Here is a 26,974-nt window from a genome sequence, read left to right on the forward strand (position 1 = left end):
CTTGGTGCTTCTGCCAAGTTGTGGTAGGAGATGGAAGGAAAGGTTTCCTGAATTTGCTTGACCCAAGATACTGGGATCTCAAACAGCATGAACTAGGACTTTTTAAACTGATACTCACTAGAACCTGAAAGCTACAATGTGCCTGTACAACACAACAGATAGTGTAGGGAAGCAGTTACAGACTGGGAGGGCATGGAGAGAGTGAATCATTGTAACAAAATGACTACTTCCTAGAGAAAGCATTTCCAGAATGGGCAGTTATACTTTGGGGATGGGTTTAAGGGCAAGGAAAACATTACCAGATAACTTGGCCAATGTCCCATGTTCATTTGCACTTGGGTAAATCTGGAAACACTTTTTTTTACCCGATTCTCTCATATTTACTGTATGATTTCATGCACTATTTCCCTCTTCTGAAATTTTTCAGATGGCTTCTATTCTGAACATTTTGTCAAAGTGATGGTTGTTTAAAATATGACTGAACTCCTCATGTCATTCACATTTTCAGAAGCAAAGCAGACTTTGATGTATTCAGTCTCAAAATTATATATTTATAACACTTGATAACAGCAGAACATTGAAGACTATAAAATGGTATTGAAAAGCCTCTCCTTAATACATTTAAAAATTTAAAATATGTAATTTAGATGATATAGGCAGTTTTGATTTATGCTGGGTTTAATGGGTTCTCTAAGCTATCAGTCATAATAGTATTATTTTGGAGATAGGACGTAATCAGTGTTCTCATTCCAGAATGTTCACTGTGGGGTTCAGGGAGGATGGATTCAGAAATGGAAAGGTCTTAGTTCTTCTTTATAAGCCACCTTTTTTTTCCCCATAAGGCAGTGTGCTGAATGTTGTCCACTGAGGCACCTGTCTGTAAACTGTCCTTTCTGACTCCTCAGTTCATCCCTATGCTTTTCATACTGTCTTTTTATCACGTGGAAGGAGTCTTATTCCAGAATATTTATCTTGGATTATGGATCAGGCACATCTAGTGTCCCAGTTTACCTTGTCATTTCTGTGTATATATCTGTTTCTTTGGGAGGATATTATGTATAGTGGCACCTGTCTTGGAGTGAAAATAATGGCATCATACATGTGGAGTTGGATGGGACTGTGGAGGCCATTTAACTCAACTTCTTAGTTTTACAGACAAAGAAATGGAGGACAAGGGAGTTGAAAGGACTTACCTAAAATAACACAGTAAACATTGGAGGTGGGATTTGAATTCAAGTCTCCTGAGTCATTGTCTCCTGGAATATCTGGGTTAAATTCTTGCCTCTGACACATACTAGTTGTGTGACCAGGGCAAAGTGCTTAACTTCTTAGTGCCTAGGAAACTTTTTAACTAGGCAAGTTATAAATCAGTTGCCAATCTGTATCAATGGAGGGAGTTTTCTTGCTGGGAGTTACCCATATTGATGAAGTCATAGGGCTGGGCCAAAACACACACACACACACACACACACACACACACACACACACACACACAATGATTAGTTCCTTTTACAAAAAAAAAAATCCTATTTTTTCCAGACTTCCTATATTTCTTCTGTGCATCATTTTCCTTAAATTGATACACATTCACAGCAGTTTCAAATTGTGTGCAACAGTATTCATTTCCCAGCAAATATATTGCTTTTGAACTCTTTTTGGAATTCTCCATCTTGCCTTCTTCCTTTCCCAGAAAATTCATCATTGGGAAATGTCTTTGTTCTTTAGGATTGAATTTGCCCAGTACTCATAATTCATCATAATTCATCTCCCCTTCTGATTGTACCCTTTGATTGGAGGACATGGCAGTGGACTCTACGGCTTCCATTTAAAGAGGGGGCTCAGTACCATTTTTCTTCTACTTTTCCCTTCAGCTACACTATTTTTGATCTCTCTATCCCTTCATTTTTAGCTTTCTTGATGTGCATTGTCTTTCCCTATTACATCATAAGCCCCTTGAAGGCAGGGACTGCCTTTGTTTTTATGTTTTTTGTAACACAGTACCTGGCAGTAGGCTCTTAGTAAATGTTTGACTGACTGCCTGACAGTATTCACTGCTTTTGCCTTTATTGACCTAACAAGCTCCTGTCTGAATCCTTATCCTATTGAAATGTCTTTTGTTGTCATAAATTTTAATAAGCAATAAAACTGATATTTCTCTCTTTCTAAATTCATATCTAGCCTCACTTTCAAGATTTTCCTGGATCAGGAAATTTTAATTCTTTCTCACTCATATAGTTTGCATATTTTCTCTCTAAGTTGCTGTTTTCCAACTAGACCAGAAGGCAGCTCATAGCTGCCTGGTAAATGGGGTGCATTTCATCATATAAATCTCAATGCTTAGTAACTTATGATAGTTCCCTAATTGTCTCCTATATTAGGTCTGGGTTCCTTTCTCTATCTGTTAATGCCCTCCAAAAAAATGATCCCAATAACCCTTATTTTCCATCATTTCTCTAAAAGAAAATTTTCTAGTTCAGTTGGATGAGGCCTTTTGTGCATATTCAGTCTCCTTTACTTTCTTCATGCCTTTATTCATAGTTTAAATGCCTAAATCACATTCTCACTTTTCCAATCAATTAGTCCAACTCTTATTTCATTTATGTCAGGAACTCCTAGCATGAAAACACTCTTTCCATGCCCTATAGTTCAGCAACTCTTCTTTAACTTCCAGACTTAGTTGCCTGGGTTCATGAGAGGTTTCGTGATGTGCTCATGATCACCCAGTAGTTTGTGTTAGAGTATGATTTTGGTTTTCCTGATTCTAAGTTTGGCCCCCTAGGTATTGTGTCACACTACCTCTCAATCAAATCTTACCTATTCTTAAATTCTGCACATGAAGCCTATCTTTGTTCTGTTCAGCCCATGTTAATCTCCCCCTTCTCTAAAATATTATAATACTTAACAGTCTGTGCCACATTGTGAGAAATTTGATTGGAAATTTTTATGGTGAGTTAAAATTGTGATTTATAGTGCAAGCATCTTATAACATCATGCCTTTAGAGGTGTAATGGACTTGGGAACCATTTAGTTCAAGCATATATATTATATATATATATATATATATATATATATATATATGTATATATATATATACATACACGTGTATGTATATATGTGTGTATGTATATTATATATATATATACATACACGTGTATGTATATATGTGTGTATGTATATTATATATATATATATATCTATAATTTGACTCTAAATTTTGCTAAATATCCCAGTAATCATGTCTAAGGGTCATGCTTTTTTGCTAATAATTTAGCACTTGATTGCATACTGATTTGTTTTCTAATTGTTTCTTGCCTTGTCTTTCTTTTACTAACCAGAGCTTCATATGATCTGTGACCTTGGACTCAGAACTGTATTGGGCTGAACTTATTCTTAAAGGTCTTTATAGAAATAGATTCCGGATCATCCTCAACAATCTATTTTAATGTTGTACAGCCCATTTCATTAGAAATCTCATTTTAAACCAATTTCCATGTAGTCTGTCCTTAAATAGCTGTTTACCATCTGGACAACATGGTTTACATATGCATGATTACCATTATCAGGTCTTTTCTTCCATAACCTATATAGTTGATTTTTACATAGACTTTATTTTCTCAATTTCTAAACATTTTCACTCTTCTCTTGATAATTAGCACTTTATGCCTAGGAATACATAAAAATTGTTTTCTTTGTTCAGTATGCTGTTAGTTTTTGTGAAAAATCTTTGTTAAATATCCTAGCCCCTCTGTCTAGGTTACTGTCTGCCAAATGAATTTATAACTTATTGTATACTTAATAGGGAGACTTTTTCTGTGGATGTGGTGGGACAAATGCTTAGGAACAGCTGTTATCATAGTTATTAGCAACATGAATCTGCATACCTTCTACCAGTAAAACAAAATGACAAATTGCTGTGGAAATAATCCTTCTCTGGTTTCCCAAATAAAAAGAGAACAGATAAAGAAGTGATAGGATATATGTTATTCCTCAGTAAGGGATCTTTATGAGATAAGGATGATAAGTGAGAGTATGGGTGATGGAGAGGGAAGTCTACTGGAGAAGATGTTCTAGAGGGTTTTGCCTTGGCAAGGGGAAGGGCCACTTATTCATGTGAGACAGAGGTGAAGGAGTAGAAGGTATCCTGGTGATATGAGATGAGGAGGACAGGAGAAGAGGGAGCTTTTGGTGAATGGCCTCATTTTTCCCCCCCATAAAATATGAGGCAACAATCTCAGCCGAGAGGGTAGAGGAATAGGTTGTATAGGAGCTTTGAGCTAGTTCAAATGCAAGCTGGATGTACAAGTCATTTTGATGGTGGTCCCAGCCAGCCTCTCTAAGAAAAGAAAAATGGAATGGTGAAAGGATTCGTAATTCTCTACTGATGCAAAGGCATCAACTGCAGCCTGAGACACATAGGGCTTTCCCCATGCTAATGCCAGAGCAGCTGCCAGTTTAAATGAAAGGTTATTCCTTGTATCTCAACAATGGTGTAAACCAGAGGTTGCCTACAGAGAGTGACAGACCTGATAGTGTGGGCTTTCCCCGAAGGGTAAAACATTATTAGTATAATTAGATTGTGCCAGCTAAGTGTGCTGTTGGTGTTAAAATAGTAATTGGTGTGCTAGGTAACCTCTGAGTCCTTTGTTCCCTTTGAAACAGTTGTTTCTTAGAAAGTTGAGAACTCTTGTTCTCAGCTAATCATCAAAGGTTAAATATTCAAGTGGTCCAGGGCCAGTGGTTTCTTGCAGGGTCAAAAGATGGACCAGGAGTTAGGAGAATTAGTCAAAGGTGAGTCTGGAAATTTCTAGAAGAATGATTCAAAAGAGCACTCCTATCAGTCATCATACTTTGGTAAAAAATTGTTATTCAGTCATGTCCCACTCTTCATGACTGCATTTGAGATTTTCTTGGCAAAGATACTGGAGTGGTTTGCCATTTCCTTCTCCAGCTCATTTTACAGAAGAAGAAACTGAGGCACACAGGGTTAAGTGACTTGCCAAGGATCACACAGCCAGTTAGTGTCTGAGGCTAGATTTAAAACTCGGGAAGATGAGTCTTCTTGACTCCAGGCCTGACACTCAATCCACCACGCCATCTAGCTGCCCCTCTTCGTAAAAAGTACTAAGTATAAAAGCTCTTTCTTAAGTCATAGCAGTTCTGAAGAAGGGCTTTTTGGTCTCTGGACCTCTTTACATTGTTAAAAATATTGAAAATGCCCCTCAAGAATTTTTGTTTATGTAGGTTATATCTGTTGTTATATATCATATTAGAAATCAAAACATCTTAGTATTATGAAAATAGTTTTGACCTTATTGGCCCCCTGAAAGACTCTCAGGCCATTTTGAAAGCTTCAGTTGTAGAGAGAAGAGACTCCTTGCAACCATCGGCTTTCCCTTGGTAGAACAGACTAGTGAAAAACTTGGTATTTTGCTTTGTAATTGATGTAATCATTAGGCCCCGTGGCACAGTAGATGATGTACTGGACTTGAAGTCAAGAAGAACTCATTTATAGTACTCTCTGTCACTTGCTGGCTGTGGGTCTTTGGGACGTCTTACCTCTCTGTACCTTAGTTTCCTTATCTGTAAAAGTCAGGAGGTTGAGGATAGAGAACCGGCCCTGGATTCAGGAGGACCTGAGTTCAAATCCAGCCTCCGACACAACACTTACTAGCTGTGTGACCCTGGGCAAGTCACTTAACCCCATTGCCTAGCCAGAAAAAAAAAAGTCAGGAGGTTGAATTCATTGACCTGAGGTCCCTTCCAGATCAAAATCTATGGTGCTATGATAGTCCTCTTTATCTTCAGTTTGAGATAGGGGGAATGCTGTGGAATACCCACTTAGCTGTGGAAAACTTTTAGTCAACTAATAAAGATGGATTTGATAATAAAAGTTACATCTGAAGAATTGGCAGCAGAATTATAGGAAAACAATGTAGAGTTTGAGACATTTCCCATACATTATTTGAGGGAACTTCATGGAAAAAGCAACAAAGTCTTTTTGGTGCTCAGTCTAATCTAATTCCAACAACACATTAAGAAGAGGGAAGAAAAAGAATGGGGGGAAAAAGAAAGAAATTTACATCATTTTTGTTGTATATTTGAAAGGAATAGCAAGTTATGCATAGTAAGAAGAAAAGAGAGGAAGAAAGAAGAACATGTGAAGTTTGGTACTAACATGTATCAATCAGCTAGCTTTGTATAGTTGTATGCCATGCTTATCCTTTGAGCTATTATCCTCTATTGACAATGTAAAGTAATGAAGAAAGCAAGCCAGTCCAGGTCTGAAAGTGATTTCTTTTTACTTTGTTTCATTTAACATGTTCAAATTTTGGAGCTTTAGCACATTGGGGGAGGGGCGATGTTAAAGCCAGAAAGACTCTCCAGTATGTACCTGGCCATAAGTGAGGGAGCATTATGAAAGCCACCAGGAAGAATTAGAAAGTGTTCCTTCTGCTCAGTCCTACATTTTGGACAGTAGAGCTTGTAGAAATAAACCCTGAATGTAAATAATTTGTGAGCAGAGCCACATATTTGCCTTGAGAAGAGTGGAGTTTATTCAAACTGGGAGGGCCATGCTGCTGCCTTGCTAACTAGCTTACTGCTAGCTGTAGTGTGCAGTGCTTTCTTACAGCTCCTGTCACCAAGAAATTTCTAGCTTAACAATGGCTAGCCCTCTGCAAGGGTCAACTCTTCTGTGAAGTGTGTTAACCCCAGCTGCTGCTGAAAACAATATTTGGTTAGAAACTGGAATAGTAGTTGGGTTGAGCTGACACAGGCACAGTCCATGAATTAACGTTCTGATCATCTTGGAATATTAGGTGTTCCCTGAAGGTCTTGACTGTGCTACCCTTACTAAGCAGTCAGTCATGATCCTTTTATTAAGCATTTACCATGTGCCAGACACTGTGCCAAGGCTGGGGGAGAAAAAGACAAAAGTAACTCTTTGAGGACTCCCTGCTTTAGAGTAGCTTGTATTCTAAATTATATTTCTAATTCCATAAAATTATATTCTGTAAATTATATTCAACCTGAGTGTATATGCGCATCCCCTGGGTGTCTCCAAAGTCAGCGCATCTTTAAATTTAAAACTGCACCAAGACTTTACTTTGTGGACACTCTGTGTGTGTGTGTGTGTGTGTGTGTGTGTGTGTGTGTGTGTGTGTGTATACTTATACACATATAGGTGACCTCAAAATCTTGCTATATACATATACACACACTTACATATATATAAAACTGTGTGTTTCTACATATACACATACATACACAAACTACCCATACGCCTGTATGCATGTATATACTTTAAGTGTATATATGTGCATATATACATATATATATACATGAACACATGTATGTATATATGTATATATAATTATAAGTATAATTATATATAATATATATTTATATATAATGTATATATATTATACATATATAATGTATGATATAGTATAATATATAACAATATAAAGTATACATATGTCTATACACATATTCAAATGAATACAAGGTAGTTTGGGGAGGGAGTGATACTAACTGATAATTAGCAGTAAGATCATCTATTTAGAGCTGGAAGAGACCTTAGAGGTTGGCTAGTCAAATCTTCTGTTATAGATGAGGAAAATGAGGCCCAGGAAAGGAAAAAGATTTACTTAAGGTCATACAGGTGCTAAGTAGGAAAGCTTGTTTCAGTCCACAGCTTTGTGGTGTTTTTTTCTGCCTTCCAAGGGCACTGTGGTTATAATTCAGTAAAGGCATCTGGAAAGAAGACAGCAAACTGAGATGATGGGAAAAAGGACAGGGAATAAAAGAATCACCTTGAAGGTTGGAAGTGTTAAAATAATTTGATGTTGTTGGAAGGAAATACCTAAAGGATTTAGTATTTGCTATTTCTGTGAAGGGAAAAGTATAGGAGGCACATGAGCCTACATGAAGCTTCTTATAACCGTTTATTACAATGCAGTAATAAAGTGGGCATTATGATATGTTATCAGAATAACATAGTTTTCCTTTATGTGAATTTTTTCAACATATTTTCATTTATTTTGTTAAATATTTCCCTATTACCTATAGAATTTTAAAAATATTCTTGTAAAAAATTTTAAAATCCCAAATTATTTCCTTCCCTCCCACTTATCCCCTGTCCTTGAGAAGGCAAGCAATTTGATATGGGTTATATATGTGAAGTCATACAAAACACATTTCCATATTAGCCATGTTGCAAAAAAGACAAAAATCCCCAAGAAAAATGAAGAAAGTAAAAAAAAAAGTATGCTTTAATCTGCATTCAGAGTTCATCAGTTCTCGCTCTGGAGGTGGATAGCATTTTTCATCATGGGTCCTTTGGAATTTTCTAGGATCATTGTCTTGATCAGTGTAACCATGTCTTTCACAGTTGATCATTCCTACAATATTGCTGTTACTGCGTACAGTGTTCTGGTTTTGATTACTTCACTTTGAGTTCATGTAAGTCTCCTCATCATTTTCTGAATCTGGTTCATCATTTCTTATGGTACAATCATATACCACAATTTGTTCAGCCATTCCTCAAATGATGGGCATCTCCTCAATTGCCAGTTCTTTGTCACCACAAAAAAGAGCTGCTCTTAATGTTTTTGTACGTATAGGTCCTTTTGCTTTTTCTTTTAATCTCTTTGAGATATAGACCTAGTAATGGTATTGCTGGGTTTAAGGGTACATATAGTTTTATAGCCATTTGGGTGTAGTTCCAAATTGTTCTCCAGAATGGTTGGACTCATTCACAACTCAACCAATAGTGCATTATTATTCCTAGTTTTCCATCCCTCCAGCATTTGTCATTTTCCTTTTCTGTCATGTTAGCTAATCTGAGAAGTGTGAGATGGTACCTAAGAGTTGTTTTAATTGCATTTCTCTAATCAGTTGTGATTTAGAGCATTTTTTCATGTGACTATTGATTGCTTCTTTTGAAAACTGCCTGTTCATATCCTTTGACCATTGATCAACTAGGAAATGGTTCCTATTTTTACAAATCTGGTTCAGTTCCCTATATATTTGAGAAATGATGCCTTTATCAGAGAAACTTGATATAATTTTTTCTAGTTTCCTGTTTTTCTTCTCATTTTGATTGTCTTAGTTTTGTTTGTGTAAAAGCTTTTTAATTCCATGCAATCAGAATTATCCATTTTCCTCCCTGTGATGCTCTCAATCTCTTATTTGGTCTTAAACTCTTATAGATAGACAGGTACATTTTCCATTCTCCTCTAATTTACTTATATCACCCTTTATGTCTAACTCTTTTATCCATGTGTACAGTGTGAGATGTTGGTCTGTGCCTGGTTTGTTCCCAGCTGTTTTCCAGTTTTCCCAGCAATTTTTGTCAAATTATTGAGTTTTTACCCCAAAAGCTTGGATCTGTGGGTTTATCAAACTTTAGGTTACTATGGTTATTTATTGTGTATTGTGTACCTAAATCTGTTCCACACCGCTCAGTACCAGATTGTTTTGATGATTATTGCTTTGTAATGTAGTTTGAAATCTGGAACTGCTGGACTGCCTTCTTTCACATTTTTTTCATTGATTTCCTTGATATTCGTAACCTTTTGTTCTTCCAGATGAGTTTTATTGTTATTTTTTTCTATCGCTAAAAAATGATTCTTTGGTAGTTTGATTAGTATTGCATTGAATAAGTAAATTAACTTGGGTTAAGTTGTAATTTTTGTTATATTGGCTCAGCCTGCTCATGAGCAGTTAATATTTTTCTAGTTGTTTAGATCTGTCTTTATTTGTATGAATAGTGTTTTATAATTATGTTCATATAGTTACCTGGGTTTGTTTGGGCATGTAGATTCCCAGATATTTTACAATGTCTGCAGTTATTTTAAATGAAATTTTTCTTTCGATCTCCTCCTCCTGGATTTTGTTGGTAATCTGTTGAAATGTTAATGGTTTATGTAGGTTTATTTTATATCCTGCAACTTTGCTAAAGTTGTAATTGTTTCAACTAGTTTTTTAGTTGAGTCTGTAGGATTGTCTAAGTATGCCCTAGTATCATCAACAAAGAGTGATAATTTTGTTTACTTGTTGCCTATTCTAATTCCTTCAATCTCTTTCTTGTCTGCCGTAGCTAGCTTTTCTAGTTCACTGTTCAATAATAATGATGCTAATGGACACACTTGCTTCACTCTTGTTCTTATTGGGAAGACTTCAAGTTCATCCCTATTACAGATAATGCTTGCTCTTGGTTTTAAATAGATACTCTCTAAAATTTTAAGAAAGGCTCCATTGATTTTTATGGTTTCTAGTGTCTTTAATAGGAATGGGTCTTGTATCTTAGCTTTTTCCTGTATATATTGATATGATCATATGATTTTTGTTATTGTTATTGATGTGGTCAATTATACTTATAATTTTCCTAATATTGAATCAGCCTTGCATTCCTGGTAGACGTCCAACTTGTTATAGTGTATATGACCTTTGTGAAGTATTGCTGAAATCTTCCTGTTATTTGGTTTGAAATTTTTATGTCCATATTCATTATGGAAATTGTTCTATAGTTTTCTTTTTCTGTTTTGACTCTCCCTGTTTAGGTATCAAAACCATATTTGTGTCATAGAAGGACTTTGGCAGAACTTTGTTTTTTAACCTGTTTTTTTTCCAAGCTGTTTATATAATATTGTAACTTTCAGTGAAAGTATTTTTAAGAAACTATTTAACTTTTTCCCCATAAAAGATAATTTTTGTGCATTTTTCATAGGAGAGAAGTTAAAGCACTTTGAATTCATAGAAACATAGACTTTTATTGGTAGGAATTTTAGAAGCAATCCATCTGGTTCAACCACCTAATTTTGCTGATGAGGAAACTTGGACCCAGGAATTTCAAGTGACAAAAGACAGAATTTGAACTCATGTTCTCACATGCCAGAACCAGTGTTCATTCCACTGTCCAACCTCTTTAAATCTAAACCAAAAATAACTATGCTGTTTGTCTTTTTGGTGTTGTTCAATCATTATATCATGATCACTCTAAGCATTTATTAAGTCTCATTAAGTGAAAGAGGAGTAACACATCTTAGTGGATAGAGAGTCAACTTCAAGTTCTGAAGACCTGGGTTTAAGTCCCTTTTTGCATATATTGGCTATATGACCCCAGGCAAGTCACTTGGCCTCTTAGTAATGTAGAGCAATGATGTCAGATTCTCAAGTAAAAACTTTAGGAGGCCACTAAGGATCTTTGCAGCTGAGTATTTTCTTAGTTTTAAATGGTAATATTATCTGTGTTTTATTGTATTTTTATTTATTTTGTTAAGAGTTTGACATCTGTGCTCTAGGGCAAATCTCTAGGAATATAAGTGGTAGAGCAAGTGTGAATTTATATTATGAGAGGTAATTCCTCACATTGATGAAAATCCAGGTCCAATTTATTAAGGAAGTATCCTGTTATCTGCCATACAAATATAGCTATAGGACTTTACCTTTTAGGTTCCTCGCTTTGAAGATATAGGGCTCATACATAGAACAGAATACTAATCAAGAAATTAATGGCCTTGAAAGATAAGATTGCCCTCATACAGATAATAAGGGTAAATTCATTAATGGGATGAACAAATGATGGTTAAAACTGGGTGGAATTTGAGATGGTTTAGCCTTGGCTGATCCTCATAATGCTCATAATGAATTCTGCTTACCATTCTTTTAGTGCTAACATATTTGTCCATTATATATATGTATCTGTCTATCTATACACACACACACACACACACACACACACACACACACATACATATATACATATATATATGAGACTTAAAAGTCATGTATAGAACATAGCAACTACACTCAAAAAACTGTTGGAAGCAGAGTGAAATTGGGTTTTATGACTTGGTTTCAGACTGTGTTCTATGTAACTTCAGGCTTCCATGAGGCACTTTTAGCAGCTGCTCAGAAGAAAAACTTGTCAGGGTGAACTTTAGTGTCTCTTTCATTGCCTTGTTCTCATTATATTTATAAATGTGAAGACAAGAATGCATGAGGTCTGTTCAAGCTCAGCAAGTTCGAAAATCATTCTTCTAAGAGATCAGTCTTGGCCCTTAGTGATGACAATTTCAGGGCCTTGTGTGTGGTTCTGCCACTGAGAGGAAACCCACACGCTGCTTGTTTTCTCTGGACAGTACTCATATTTCGATGATTGCTATTTACCTGTCTCCCAGGACTCTTGAGATCTAATGATATATGCTTGTCATGAAAGTGTGGTATTTTAGAAGTCAGAGGACCCAGGCTCACATCCTGGAAATGCTTTTTATTTGTGTGATATGAGGCGGCTAAGGAATGTAGTATTTGGAATGCCTAACCTGAGTAAGGAAGACCTGAGTTCAAATCCAGCTTCAGACACTTACTTGCTGCCTGATCCTGGGTAAGTCATTTAACCTGTATCTGCCTCATTTTCTTCATCTGCAAAATGGGGAAAATAGTAACACCTACCTCCCAGGATTGTTAGGAAAAAATGAGATAATATATTTTAAAATGCTATATAAATGTTAGCTGTTATCTTTAGCAAGTCTCTATTTCTGGCCTCAGATTCTGCATCCATAAAATGAGGGGGATGATCTCTATCATCTTCTCTTTTTAATCCTATGACTTCTGTATTCTTTAAGGTAGGAGAAAAAAAATATAATTTTCCTAGATTAAGACAATCCTTCCTCCCTCTTTTAAAATAGTCATGTTTTATCCTTGCTAAAAATAATTCTCTAATGTTTTAAAACAATGACACTATCTTTTAAGTGAAAAACAGCTAGGATGTAATCACTTCCTTTTACTTTTTTATCTTCTCTCCTCAGATTCAGACTTGAGTACTAATATAACGTCACTGCTTTGTCAGCCTGCTGCAAGAATAATTTCTCCTCTCTCTTTTTAAAAGTCTGTACTGAAAGAATAATGTAGTACATTCTTACTTGCTATAGATACTAATTGTGTTCCCAGCTTGGGTCTTGCTGTCATAGCCACAATAACTGTAGCTTTGTGCTCACTAGGCCTGTTCACAGTAGTTATTGTGCAATGTAAATGAATTCTGTTGACTAGTGGTGCATCTGTGGCTGAGAACATGTAGTCAGTTTAATTTGCATGGCAAGTGATCAACCATTACCAAATCACATCTTGTATTAAGAAAGTATAGTCACAAAGACCTATTAATAGGGGTTTTTTTAAGGGGGGAATTGGGAAGATTTCTAATAATAATTATAATAATCAACCCAGATATTTAAGATATATGGACAACTCCCTGATGTTTTTTGTATTAAAAATCTGTTTTTGTTGCCATTTGGGGACTACTAGTGTATTTGGAAGTAAAGGATCTCATGGTAATGTCATGCTGAGAGTTGCCAGGTCTTTGTGGTCATCAGATCAAGTTGTACCAGTGGTGCCTTAGTTATGTTCACTGGTTGTGATTGGAGAACTTTGCCAGGAGCACCAAATTACATGTTAGATCGCTGAAGTGAACTAATGTCCATTACAAGCTAGGCTTAGATTCAATTCTTCTCTCTCCTGAAATTTGTAGGCTTTGAAAGTGTGACCATAGCAAATACAATATTGTTATTAACTTAGTATCCTCACCTACATTGAACAAAAATATGTTTACATAATCTATGTAATTTGATGGTAGCAGGAGAGCAATAAACTCCTCCCCAAACCTCTCATTTGTAGAGGGTTCAGAACTTTCCAAGCAACTCTCCATTTTCTACTAGTGGCTCTATTTTACTTTAAAAAAAAATCCTATCCTTTGGTGCCTCCCCCCAACTTTGAGCTTCCTTATGTGTATTGTCTTCTCCCATTAGACTGTAAGGTTCTGAAGGGCAGGAGCTGTTTTTATTTTTCTTATTTGTATCCACAGAGCTTAGGACATGCCTGTAAGTAAATTGGCTTAGCAAGAATGAAAAGAAAGCTTTTATTCTTGGCACACCATTTGTAAGCCCATGTTATGTTTCCTCAACCTTGGAAATCAGTTTTAACAATTGGGGGGAGGAGGGAATAGTTATTTGTTGGAAGAATTGAGAAAAATCTTTTGCACATGAAGATATGCACAGGAAGACCAGACAATCTGATTGATTTCTCCATTTAAAGTAAAAATACTTGTTATACTTAATATTGATTTAGTATATATATATAATGTATATAATATATAGTATATATAATATAATATTATATATAATTGTGTATACTATAGACAGTTTAATTTCTGGCATTATTATAATGAATTGATAACATCCTCTATAGTAGCCCCAGTTAATAATTTTTTCTTTTTTTACTGTTTTTCTGTTTCTTATTGCCCTTTGTTCCTCTAGCATTTAGCATAGTACCTTGAAGACAGCAGGAGCTTCATAAGTGCTTGATGAATGAATTGATTAAAAATTATAAATGTTTATTTTTTTATTATTTAGCTTACTTTTCTGTGAGAAATAAGTTATCTTTTTTGTAATGGCATTCAGAAATTCCAAATAGAATCATTTGTTGTCTTTTTCTTTTAGGCTGGTTAACTTTAGATAACTGTTGTATGAAAACTAATAACTGACATTTACTGCTTTAGAGTTTTCAATTCTTTATATCAATTATCACATTCGACTTCACAACAACTCTGTGAGGTTATCACCCCTGTTTTACAGGTAGGGGAACAAGCTCGGAGAGCAATGACTTGCCCCTGATCACATAACTTTTAAATGTCTCAGTTAGAATTTGAACTCAGTGCTTGGCACATAGTAGGTGATTTATAACTTTTTTTTTATTGGTTTGGTCTTCCTGACTCCCACTTCCCCTGTTGTGCTATGCTGACCTTGAAGATAATCTGAGAGTGAATGAGTAGAAAATTATGTCTTTTAGAAATTAAGTAGCTGTCAGCATTTAATACAAAACAGGATAATAAATGTTATAAATATCTTTATATGTTTGAATATATGTCTTAAGATTCTCCAAAGTTATTGTTGAAATAGATTTTTGTGTCAACTAAGATAAACAATTAGCAAACTGATATGCTCTTCTGATATTCAAGGTCTTATGCTTTTATGCTTGTATATATTAACTGAGCCTAGGTCACTGCATGTAATTATTGAAAACATGAAAATTCATACATTTTGATTTGTTGAGAGACACTCATATCTTGAATCACACAGAATAACTTAATTATCTTTTCTAAGAGATGTGCAAATAGAACGCTAATTTACAAATCAGCCAATTGTTCTATTTCAACATGTATGTTAAATATGGCTTTTTTATTAAATGAAAAGAAGGCAGTTCACATTCTAACTAAACTTTTAAAGTTCATTCTCTTCCCTCCTTTGCTTCTGTCAGGCCATCATCAATCTTCACTTAATTTGTACACTAACACCATTTGTTTTTTTACTTCCATGACAGCTCTCCGATGGCGCAGTCTCTTCACCCCACCCACCTCCTTGGCCTTTCCTTATAGCCCTGTTGCAAGACTCAGTCCATATAGCAATGGCTTTAATACTTCCAGCTTCTCTAAAACCTCCAGTAAAGCAATACTAACACCTGAAAAACCAGGTAATATTTTAACTTTTTAACTACTAACATGCTTTAAAAAATCATGCCACTAAACCACTTGGATGACTGTTTCATAGAAAAATAGGGCTAAAGAGTAATCCTCTTATAATTGCTATATTACTTTGCATTTTATTTCAAGGTTCAAAATGAAAATCATTACTTTGGACCTAGGAATCATTAACTATTATCTATTGTACAGGTGAAGCAGTGCTATATGTTTATTAGTATTTATGTACATAGTGGGAGCCATGTTGGTACAATGGATAGAGTGCAGGACTCTGGGAAGAACTGAGTTCAAATCCTTCCTTTGACTATTTAATAGCTCTGTGACTGGGCAAGCCACTTAAACTAGCTGAGCTCCAGGCAACTTTCTAAGACTTCTCTACCAAGTTACAGACAGATTGTAATGTAATGTTTCTCAGTTAAGGAAGTTCCCCACATTGATTAAATCAAGCTCTTTGATGTGTGTGTGTGAGTACATAATAGTGTGTTGTTGAATAGCATATATGCCTTTTATATCAAACATCAAAGCAAAATCTAATTAAAGCTTTAACCTTTGATTGTGTATTTTTTTTTCTCTCACCTATATTTATCAGATGAGGTGTAAGAAAATCAGACAGCTTTCTTAAGTAGGACTGGAATGACTGACATCATCCAGTCATTAGTCTGCAAATTGCTATCACTCTAATCTCAGCACTTTTATACTTTCCTATTTGTAGTTTTTTAGTCTCTACTGTCCCTTGGATATCCCCTCCCTTGTTTCTCATTATATTCTGATGCTTTTTATTTAGTTAAAACAAGGTAGTTTTAGAAAGTGGTATCTTTATATGATCAGTCATCATTTTAGAGACAGCATATAGTTACTGTTGTCTATTTAATAAGTGAGTGAAATGAAGTTTCAGTTTAATATCATGATATGAATTATTCATCACAGCTAACTATCTGTGGTCTTCAATGGAAAATGGGAACCACCCCAGAGCACAATATATTTTTATGCCAACCCTTTAGAGAGAGATAATTAGGTACTGCTTAACCAGAAGCCAAGTTTTGGCTTTATTTTTTAAGTGTTTAAGTTGGCTTGAGGAACCAGAAAAATAATGAATAATTTTTTGTATATTTACTGAATCGCATGCTTTATGTCTGAGAATTGAATGCTAGAATGGCAGTTCTAGCTTTGGGAATAGAGGGGAGTATATGATGAGTAATTGATATAAAGCCTGAATAATGTTTACTTTTCTTAGGTTATACTTCCAGGGGCTCCCCCCTTAGCCCTCAGTCATCCATAGACAGTGAATTGAGTACATCAGAATTGGAGGATGACTCTATCTCCATGGGATATAAACTGCAGGACCTCACTGATGTTCAGATCATGGCTCGCCTGCAAGAAGAAAGTATGTTTCTCTTTTCCATGGGGCTATTTGGCTTGGCAAGCTTGAGCTAGAAATGTAAAGATTGTGCCTAAAATATGAAAAAAAAAGGTGAATGAGGCTTTTCTTCCTGGGTAATAAGGAGGGAACTTAAGCCATGCTCTTTGTGTCTCATTGTTCTAACTAAAGAAAAATGATAAAAGGTCATGTTTAAAGGTTTCTAGTTATTCAAGGTCATCCACTGTTTTAAATTATGGATATTTCCTCCATACAAACTTGGTTAAGAAAACAACTCATGGACAAGCATTGCTTATGCAAATATAGCTAGAGAAACTATATTTTAGGGTGTAATGCTATAATATCCTTAAAATACTTTGACTTTATTGCTGCAAGTCTTTGGGCAAAAAGGACGATAAGTAGGATCATAGAAATTAGAGCGAGAGTCAACCTGTGACCATTTAGTTCAAGCCTCTCATTTTATAGATAAGCAAACATGGGAAATGTGTATCACAAATGAAGGCTAATATATGCAGCTTCCAAATGTAAATTATTAGATAATATAGTCACAGAAGATACCATCTTTTTTTTACAAGTTCTGTATTTTCTTATATTCTGTGAATGCAGAGAGTCAATCATTAAGAATTTGATTAAGCACCTTCTAAGTGCCAGGCACTGTGCTAAGCACTGAGAATACAAAGAAAGGCCAAAGACAGTCCTGGACCTCAAGGAGCTCACAATCTGATAGGAGAAGCAACAAGCAAACATAAGTACGAACACATTATATAGAATAAATAGGAAATAATTAACAGAGGGAAGGCACTAGAATTTAGAGGGATTAGGAATGGCTTTATGTAGAAGGTGGAATTTTAGCTGGACTTGAAAGAAGTCAGGGAGCCAAGAGGCAGAGATGAGAAGGGAGATATTACAGACTTGGAGAACAGCCACAGAAAATTCCTGAAGCTGGGAGATGGAATAGAATAGCAAAGAGGTTGTTTTAAGAGTACATAGAGTGGAATGAAGAAGAGTGGAAAGGTAGGAGGATATCATAGGTTATGAAAGGCTTTGAATATCAAACAGAAGATTTTGTATTTTGTATTGATTTGTATTGATCCTGAAGGTAGTAAGGAGCCACAGGAGTTTGGGTATGAAAGTGACATGGTTGCTTCTTTCCTTCAGAAAAATTTCACTTTGACAAATAGATGGAGGATGGACTAGTTTTGGGAGAGACTTGTGGCAGGCAGACCTGTTGTAATAATCCAGGCATGAGGTGATGAGGGCTTATGTTAGGTTGGTGGCAACATCAGACGTGAGAAGGGGGAATATTTGAGAGATGTTGCAAAGGTGAAATTGACATGCCTTGGCAATAGATTGGCTATGGGGAGTGAGAGATAATGAGGACTTGAGAATGACACCTGTGTTATGAGTCAAGGAGACTAAGAAGATGATGGTGCCCTTGAAACTAACAGGGAAATTTGGAAGGAACATTTAAGGGGAAAGATAATGAATTCATTTTGGATGTGTTTAGTTTAAGATGTCCACTGGACATATAGTTTAAGACGTTTGAAAGTCAGTTGGAGATATGAGACTGACGGTCAGCAGAGAAGTTAGGGCAGAATAAGTAGATTTAAGGATCGTCAGCATAGAAATGATAAATTCATGGGAGCTAATGAGATTACTAAGTAAAGTAGTATAGAAGGAGAAGAGAAAAGGCCTAGGACAGAGTCCTGTGGACACTCACAGTTAGTAGGCATGATCTACTGAGAAGAAGTGGTCATTAGGCAGGAAGAGAACCAGGAGAGAGTGGTATCTCGAAACTTGGAAGAGAATATCAAGAAGAGGGTGATTGACAGTATTAAAGGCTACAAGGAAGTCAAGAAGAATGAGGATTGAGAAAAAGGTCATTGAATTTGGCAGTTAGAAGATCATTGGTAACATTGGAGAGAACAGTTTCTGTTGAACGAGGAAGATGAAGCAGGATTTAAGAAGAGAGGAAATGGAGGCATCTATCATCTATCAAACTCCTTCTTAAGGAGTTTGGCCACAAAGTGCATAAAAGATATAGATAATACTGGGGATGGCAGGATCAAGTGAGGGTTTCTTGAAGATGGAGAAGACAGTCATATTTGTAGGCGGTGGGTAGGAGTCAGTAAACGGAGTGATTGAGGGGCCGGGGAAGAAGAGACCTCAAGTGAATGACCTCAGTTTCTTCAGTAAAATATGAGGCAAATTTCTCAGCCAAGAAGTTGGGGGGAGGGGAAGCCATGGGAGATTCAAAGAGGGATGCAAAGGTTTGGAAGAGTCTCTATAGAGAGTAGGATAGTGAGTTGATAAAGGAGGTGCAGAAATGATTGTCTAGCAGCAGTGAGGGCCAGGTTGAGGTTGTATAATATGAATTATAATGGACACAGTAAGAATGGTTGCTGGGTTTTCTCCACCTTTGTTCAGTAGCATCTACCTAGGTACAAAGGCAATGTATGGTGGGAGTGATCCAAGGCTGAGGCTTGGCAGAAGGACATATTGATATACGGGAGAAAAGTTAGAGGGTCCTACTTATTTGCTAAAACTTTTTTTAAAATGGTAATTTGAAAATAATTTAAAATGATTATATTTTTATTATTGTTAAAAATTAAACGTGTGATATTCCACATGGAATGATTCAGATAAATGAAATCCCTCTGCATTTTAGGACCTTATAGATTAAGGACATGGGCATGTAACACCTAGTATACTTATATATTTCTATCCTGGAAGTCAGCAAGGCATGAGATTGGCAATGAAGCAGTATGTGGCTAGTAATTCACAAAAGCCCTTGACAGTGGGTCCATACTATCAGGTATAACAGACTTAATCATAGAGCCCTTCAAGTGGCTTCTTTTGTGGGAGCTATGGCCCAATATTATTAAAGATATTCAAATGTATCTATCTGGTCAACTTCCTGCTTTGGGAGGCAGTCATGGCTGTCAGAAGAAACAATGTTAAGTAATGCTTCCCTGGGTTGTTGCACAGAGATACATTTGGACATAGAAAATTACTTTATATTATCACCTAGCAAACAAGAAAGTTAAACATATTTCAAATCCAGACGTTGGATGTCAGTGTCAGAAGTAAAGGTCTCAGGGGTTCTACTTGTGAAAAGATGATCATTGTTATTTTGGCAAAGGGAAGGACTTAAGCGAATAATATTATAGATTTAGAGCAGAAAAGGAACCCCCTCTTTTTACAGATGAGGAAACAGAACCTCCAAGCAGTGAAGTGACTTAAATAAGGTCACAGGCAGTCAGTAAGTGGCAGAACTGGGGTTTGAGCCCAGGCCTCCTCTGACACCAAGCCCACTGGAAGGGGCTTATTTGCTGGTGGGTGACTGTTAGCTGTCATTCAGAGCTACTTAAAAAGAACAAGAAAATATTAAGATGCTTTAAGAGAAGTTTCTTAGTAATGCATGGTTACTGTTGACTTTTGTTTAAGTAGACCAAACAAAACCTGGAATCCATTAGAAAGTACAGCTATTGTTCATGCAGGCTTACTCTGTGTGTGTGTGTGTGTGTGTGTGTGTGTGTGTGTGTGTGTGTGTGTGTGTGTGTGGTGAGAGAGAGTGGGAGGCAATAGGATCTATTGATTTTTATTTAATTCAATACAAATAATAGTATTAATGGTTTTTGAATAATATGAGGTTTTCCAAATTTGAGGAAGGCCAACCTGGGAAGATGGACAGGTCTCTTTATATGAGGGAATCATACAGTGCCCTCATTTAGTAAGGATTTACCATGTCTGTTACTTATCAATCTGGAAAAAATGTCATTTTACAAAAGGCTTTATATTTGAGAATTGTAGCCAACAAACAGGTAGTATGTAGCTAAAAGCAGTGCCCTTGTAACTTGAAGGACCAAAAACTTACATGCTTAACTCAAATGGTTTTAAATTTGACTTGACTGAAGGACCTCACTGGAGAAAGCATCTCTTTTTCATTTTCACAGGTCTCCGACAAGATTATGCCTCCACTTCAGCATCAGTGTCAAGACATACTTCTGGCATGTCATTGAGTTCAGGAAAGAAAGGGACATTCAGTGATCAAGAATATGACCGATACAGTTTGGAGATGATGAAGAGTTTGATCATCTGCCGCCACCCCAGCCTCGTCTTCCTCGATGTTCACCTTTCCAAAGAGGAATTCCACACTCACAGACTTTCTCTAGCATTCGGGAATGTAGAAGGAGTACAAGTTCCCAGTATTTTCCTTCAAATAATTACCAGCAGCAACAGTATTATTCACCTCAAGCCCAAACACCAGATCAGCAACCAAATAGGACAAGTGGAGGTAGGTCACATGTCTTTCTAAAACTTCTGATTTTAGAATCTTAGAATGTTAGAGTTAAAATAAATACCTTAGAGGTCACCTAATTTAACCTGCCTTTTTAGAGATGAGAGAAGAAAGCTGAGCTCTAAGAGGACTGAATTCTCTTGGCTAAATTAATAGCTAAAGAGCTATGACACTCTGTGTCGTAATGGAGGTGGCCAGATAGCGCAGTAGATTGGAAGATATGAATTCATGTCTTGCCTCAGATACTTAAGAGCTGTGTGATCTGGGCAAGTCATTTAATTTCTATCTGCCTTCATTTACTTATCTGTAAAATGAGGATGATATGAGCACTTGTCTCAGAGGGTTGTTGTGAGATTCGAATGAGATCATATTTGTAAAGCATTTTGCCAGTCTTAAAGTACTACATATATGCTCACTGTAGAGATTATTGCCAGGACAAAAGCTTGAATTCTAGGCATTCGACTGGTAGACTGCTGACTTGGCATATCTTTTGTTGTAGTGGTTGTTCAGTTGGCATCCAGTGATCACTAGCCATATGTCCTATAGTTACAGAAACTCAACTGGCTGTTACTAAAACTTATCCTATTCTTTTCCACTCTGAGCCTTTGTGGTATCATCCCTTCCTTCCATCTGGAAAGCTATTCTTCCCCTAACCCCTCCCCCAGTCTCTGGTTTTTGAAATCCTGTAATGCTCAACTCAAATGCCTCTTCTTAAATGAAACATTCTACAACCAGAGAAGATTTCTCTTATCTAAACATCCCAACTCTGTCCCCTTCAACCATCTCATTCTTCTTTAGACTAATGGGCTTGTCTTCCAAGGGCAGAAATTACATTGTATTCACCTTTATATCTATAGCATCACAGAATTTCAGATTTAGGAAAGACCTCAAGGCCTATCTAATCCTATAGTTGAAAAAAAGAATCCCTCTAAAATAGGGGGGTCTTAGCCTTTTTTTGTATCATGGACCCTTTAGTAGTCTGACAGAGTGGATGGGCCCCTTCTCAGAATTTTTGTTGTTTAGTCATTTTTCAGTTGTGTCTGACACTTCATGACCCCTTTTGGGGTTTTCTTGGTAAAGATACTAGAGTGGTTTGCCATTTCCTTCTCCAGCTCATTTTGCAGATGAAGAAACTGAGGCAAGCAGGTTAAGTGATTTGCCCAAGGTCACACAGCTAGTAAGTGTCTGAGGCCATATTTGAACTCAGGAAGAGGAGTCTTGCTGACTCCAGGCTCAGTGCTCTATCCACTGTACCACCCAGCTGCCCATTCTTAGAATAACTTTTTTTAAATGCATAAAGTTAAAACATATAATATTCCAAAGAAGACCAATTATATTGTAATACAGCTATCAAAAACTTTCTTTAAAAAGTTCATGCTGGTACTATATTTGTTCTTTTTTTTTCTTCTACTTTTTTTCTTCTTTCTTGTGGTTCCTTCTATGGGTTCTACTTCTTCCTTACAACATGACTAATGTGTGCTATCTTGGGAAGGGAGGGGGAGAAAAATTTAAAACTCAAAGGCTTATGGAAGTGATTATTGATAAATCAAAATAAATTAATAAATAAAAAAAGTTCATGCTGGGCTCCTGGGCTCATACACTGCCATTCCTGCTCCTAGTGAGGCTGAGACTAGTGGATTGTGTGAATTCAGGAGTTGTGAGCTGTAGTAGGACTAAAGCCAAGTGTTTGCACTAGGTCTGGTACCATTATGATGAGCCCTTGGGGGGTGGGGTGGCACAACAGGCTGCCTAATGGAGGGCAAACTGAGCCAAGTTGCCACTCTTCTAGCCTGGACAAAATAGGAGACCCAATCTTTTTTTTTTTTTTTTTGCTAGGCAGTGGGGTTAAGTGATTTGCCCAGGGTCACACAGCTAGTAACTGTTATGTGTCTAAGGTCAGATTTGAACTCAGGTCCTCCTGACTCCAAGGCCCATGCTCTATCCACTGCTCCATGTAGCTACCCCAGGAGAGCCAATCCTTCTACATCCCTCCTTAAAGAGGAATCAAATCCTGCATTTTATTAAGCCAACTAGAATGTCCTTAAAAGGAAGGGAAAGTCTGATTTGTTGGGCAACTTTCTTAGCCACTTGAATTTAAACAAGATTCAGGTGGAAAAATAATAATGATGTTAGATAGTTATGGTTGATTTTTGGTCTTGAATTTTCTTTTGCTTTCTTTTGCTTTCTTCCTGCATCTCTAACCACTGTTCACTTTCTTTAGTTGGATTTTGATCAATGACTTGTCCCTAACTGTGGGTAATGCCAAACCTCTGTTTTGTTCCATCTGTTCTTTTCTCTATATACTCTCATATGGTGAGCTTGTTAACTCCCATAGTCTCAGTTATTGTGTCATCATTGATGACTCCCAGATCTAAATCTTGAGCTCCAGTTCCACATCACCAACTACTTTTTGGACACTTGAAACTTGATGGTCACAATAAACATCTCAAATTTAAGATATCTGCAACAGAACACATCGTCTTTCTGATAACCCCCAAACCATTTCCCCAAAATTCTCTATTTCTGTCAATGGCAAGGCTGTGCCCTGCCTTCCCCAGGAGGATTAAATGCAGATTCCCCAGTCATTTAAAGATCTTTACAACCTGGCCTCATCCACCTTTCCAGACTTATTATACCTTACTTCCCTCTATGCACTTTCCAGTATGACCAAACTAGCCTTATTGCTATTTCTTACACATGATAATCCATTTCCTGCTTTGGCATCTTTGCACTGGCTTTCTCCAACACTTAAAAGTCTTCCACCCTTTGGAATTCTTGGTTTCCTACAAGATTCAGTTTTAAGTGCTGTCTTCATGATTTCTTTTAAATTCCATTCTCCCAGTATGTTATGAATGTAATAGTGTGTGTATATATGTATGCATATATATACATATATGTATATACATATATACACATATAAATACCTAAAAATTATAAATATATATAAGAATAACTTATAAACATTATATATAACAATAACTCCTCTGTGTGTGTGTGCGTGTGTGCGTCTGTGTCTGTCTGTCTGTCTCTCAACATTTGCTAAGCACTTACTATGTACCAGGCATTGCTAAGCACTATGGATACAAATACATGCAAGTAAAAAATTGCTGCCCTCAAGAAGCTTATATTCTAATGGGGAAAGACTCCACATAAAGGGGAGCAGAAAGAAGGGGGAAAGTGAGGTGGAGGCCTGGTTCTGGCCAAGATAAGGTAAAAGGTGACTTATTAGAGCCTAGAATGATTCCAGGGGCAGAGTACAAGATTCCCATGGGGAGGATGTGTAGATGTCGGTATGAGAGGAGGCAACATAGTATAGCACAAGGTATTGGGGAGAGGATTGATTCTGGGATTAAATGAAAGGTCACCTATTTGAGCCTACATGTGCAGCATTTGTCCAATTAGAATGTAAGGGTGAATAAGGTTAGGAATTATTTCATTTTTGTCTTTGTATTCCCACTACCTAGCACGGTACACACAGTGCCTGGCACATAGTAAGTGATTACCAAATGCTTGTCTATTAATGGAAAATAAATCTTTCCTATTGTTTGTAGATCATTTCTATCTTATTTCAAATTTTTTTAAAATTAAGGAGTGGGTGATTGGAAAATTTGACTCACTTTGGGTTGTATTGTATTATGATGGAGGTAAAAGAGACCTGTGGGTTGTTGCTGTTGTGGTTATTTTTGATAATAGCTAAAGTGGGGGCTTTGAATAAGTAGGAAAGTGTGGGGGGGAAAGAACAGCTTCTCAGACCTGGAAGGTAGCCAAACTGCTTTTTCTTTTCTTTTTCTTTTGTTTTTAAATGTTTTGAGACCAGTCTTTCTCATTATACACCCATGTTACCAATGGAGTTAATCAGTCAGACACTGGTTTTCTAATCTGGAGCTTAGAAAGGATGCTGACAGGACACATTAAAAGGATTTGTTTTATTTTTATCTTGGGCCTATGTCAAGAATAGAAAAAAAATGTGTTTCTATAAATTGAAAGCCAGATGAAAGTCAAAGCAACTTAATTTCATCTGTTTTGAGAGAACCGTATAGAAGCTTAGCCTCAGTTTTTAAATTAAGAACTAGGAATGATGTTACCTATTGCATATGTGCTTCTTTACTACTCTTTGGTGGTGAGTGAAAGAAATAGGGCAGGGAACAAAGAATAAAAGCATCTACACCGTATCATTGCCTTTTGAAATACTAATTAGCTGATTAGCCAATATTCCCAGCTCTTCAGTTGCATGTTTTTCTTTTCTTTTTTTTTTTAAGATGGGAAATTCAGCTCCAAACTAGACAAGGGACTTTCAGCAGTCAAAACCTGTGATGGTGGGGGAGGTGTTGAGAGCAGAGGACTCAGAAAATATCATCTGGGCTTACAGTGATATAAAATAGCCTAAGCAAAGGGGTCTTGGCAATAAGAGGCTCTATTTAGTTAAGGATCAGAATTTTGAGACTTATCTGAAGTGCAGATTTTCATGAGTGATGATTAGTAAAATCACTTTAAAAAATTTGTTCTCCAATTTTGAAACTTCAGAGAATTCAGTTTATATACCATTTGCTATTTCTATCCTTATCAAAATCCTGTACCTGATATAAGAATCTTTTAAAAATTTATGAAGCTAAATAGCTTTTAGCCTTTTAAAATTATCAGGCAGATAACTTAAAAATGAAAAAACAATTTCACCCTTTTTACCATTATCAATACAATTTGTATATAAAATCCTTAATCTAATTTTGAGAACTTATTACCAAAATATAATCAAAGCCTGAGTTTTCATGATAGATGAATTTGGAAGCTAATCATATATACATGCATATAGTTCTTAGAGAAAACAGTCTAATCGTGTTGCTTTCTCAAAATTTACTATTCCATTTAATTAGAAGACTTTTATATTACAGTTTTGCGTTATTACTTTGTCCAATCATTTCCCCTTTAGGAGGATATCATCCCTATATTATAATTTGACTGCAAATACAGATTAACATTGTAAGATGTTCACACTTGTATCCTATTACAGTAACTCAGAGATGTTCCAGTATCAATCTGTTATTTAATATTCAGTATTATACTTACAAAACTTCTTGATTATAGAAATTTACTATAAAAGGAAAAGGAGGGACATAGTTATAACAATGCTATATATCATAACAGGGAGGAAAACTCCCTTACCTCTGTTTGATTCCAGGCATGAGTCATATCTGATAGCCAATCATATGGCTACAGTGTTAAAAGCAAGGCTAAAGATTAATCATGTGGGGAATTTTTCCTTTTCAGAGAGGAAATAGCCAATGGAGAAATAGTCAGGAGGATCCTACCTAGGCTATGCTAATGTTGTCCCCAAAACCATTCCCAGACACAGACTTCAGCACCTTCAGCAATTCCCAGACTGTAGCACATGCTGTTTTCTACTATTGGCTTCATGATAATTCAGAAAGCTATCCCTGTAATCAAAAACTCAAAACAACAGTAAATTATAGTCCCAAGAGTTTTAACCTTAAATAGCAAAATTTCACTAACCACAACTTAGGGCTTGAATATCTTTCCTGATGTTTCCCTAACAGGTAACATTTCATTAATCCTTTACGTATAAATTAAAACTAACCATATTCTGGGGATTCAGACATACAGCAAGTACCTGATAGTTGACTCGTCATTAATATGTTGAAGCTACATCTTTAAACCAACATATGCACTTTCATAATAGCCAATAATTTTTGAATGAAAATTTTCTAATTTAGTAAAATTATTATTATTATTAGTTTTTATAACAAAA

General features: G+C 36.2%; 1 protein-coding gene across 1 annotated transcript in view; it reads left to right on the forward strand.

Annotated features, from left to right (window-relative positions):
- SLAIN1 (SLAIN motif family member 1) overlaps positions 1-26,974 on the forward strand; it is an 84,411-nt gene that overhangs the window by 28,241 nt on the left and 29,196 nt on the right. The window contains 4 exon segments of the mRNA XM_020973302.2: positions 15,376-15,525; positions 16,767-16,916; positions 20,867-20,983; positions 20,986-21,207. Of these exon segments, the coding sequence (XP_020828961.1) occupies positions 15,376-15,525; positions 16,767-16,916; positions 20,867-20,983; positions 20,986-21,207 (639 nt within the window).

The sequence above is a fragment of the Phascolarctos cinereus genome, unplaced genomic scaffold (genome assembly GCF_003287225.1).
Source record: "Phascolarctos cinereus isolate Bilbo 61053 unplaced genomic scaffold, phaCin_HiC Scaffold_7;HRSCAF=346, whole genome shotgun sequence".
NCBI lineage: Eukaryota > Metazoa > Chordata > Mammalia > Diprotodontia > Phascolarctidae > Phascolarctos > Phascolarctos cinereus.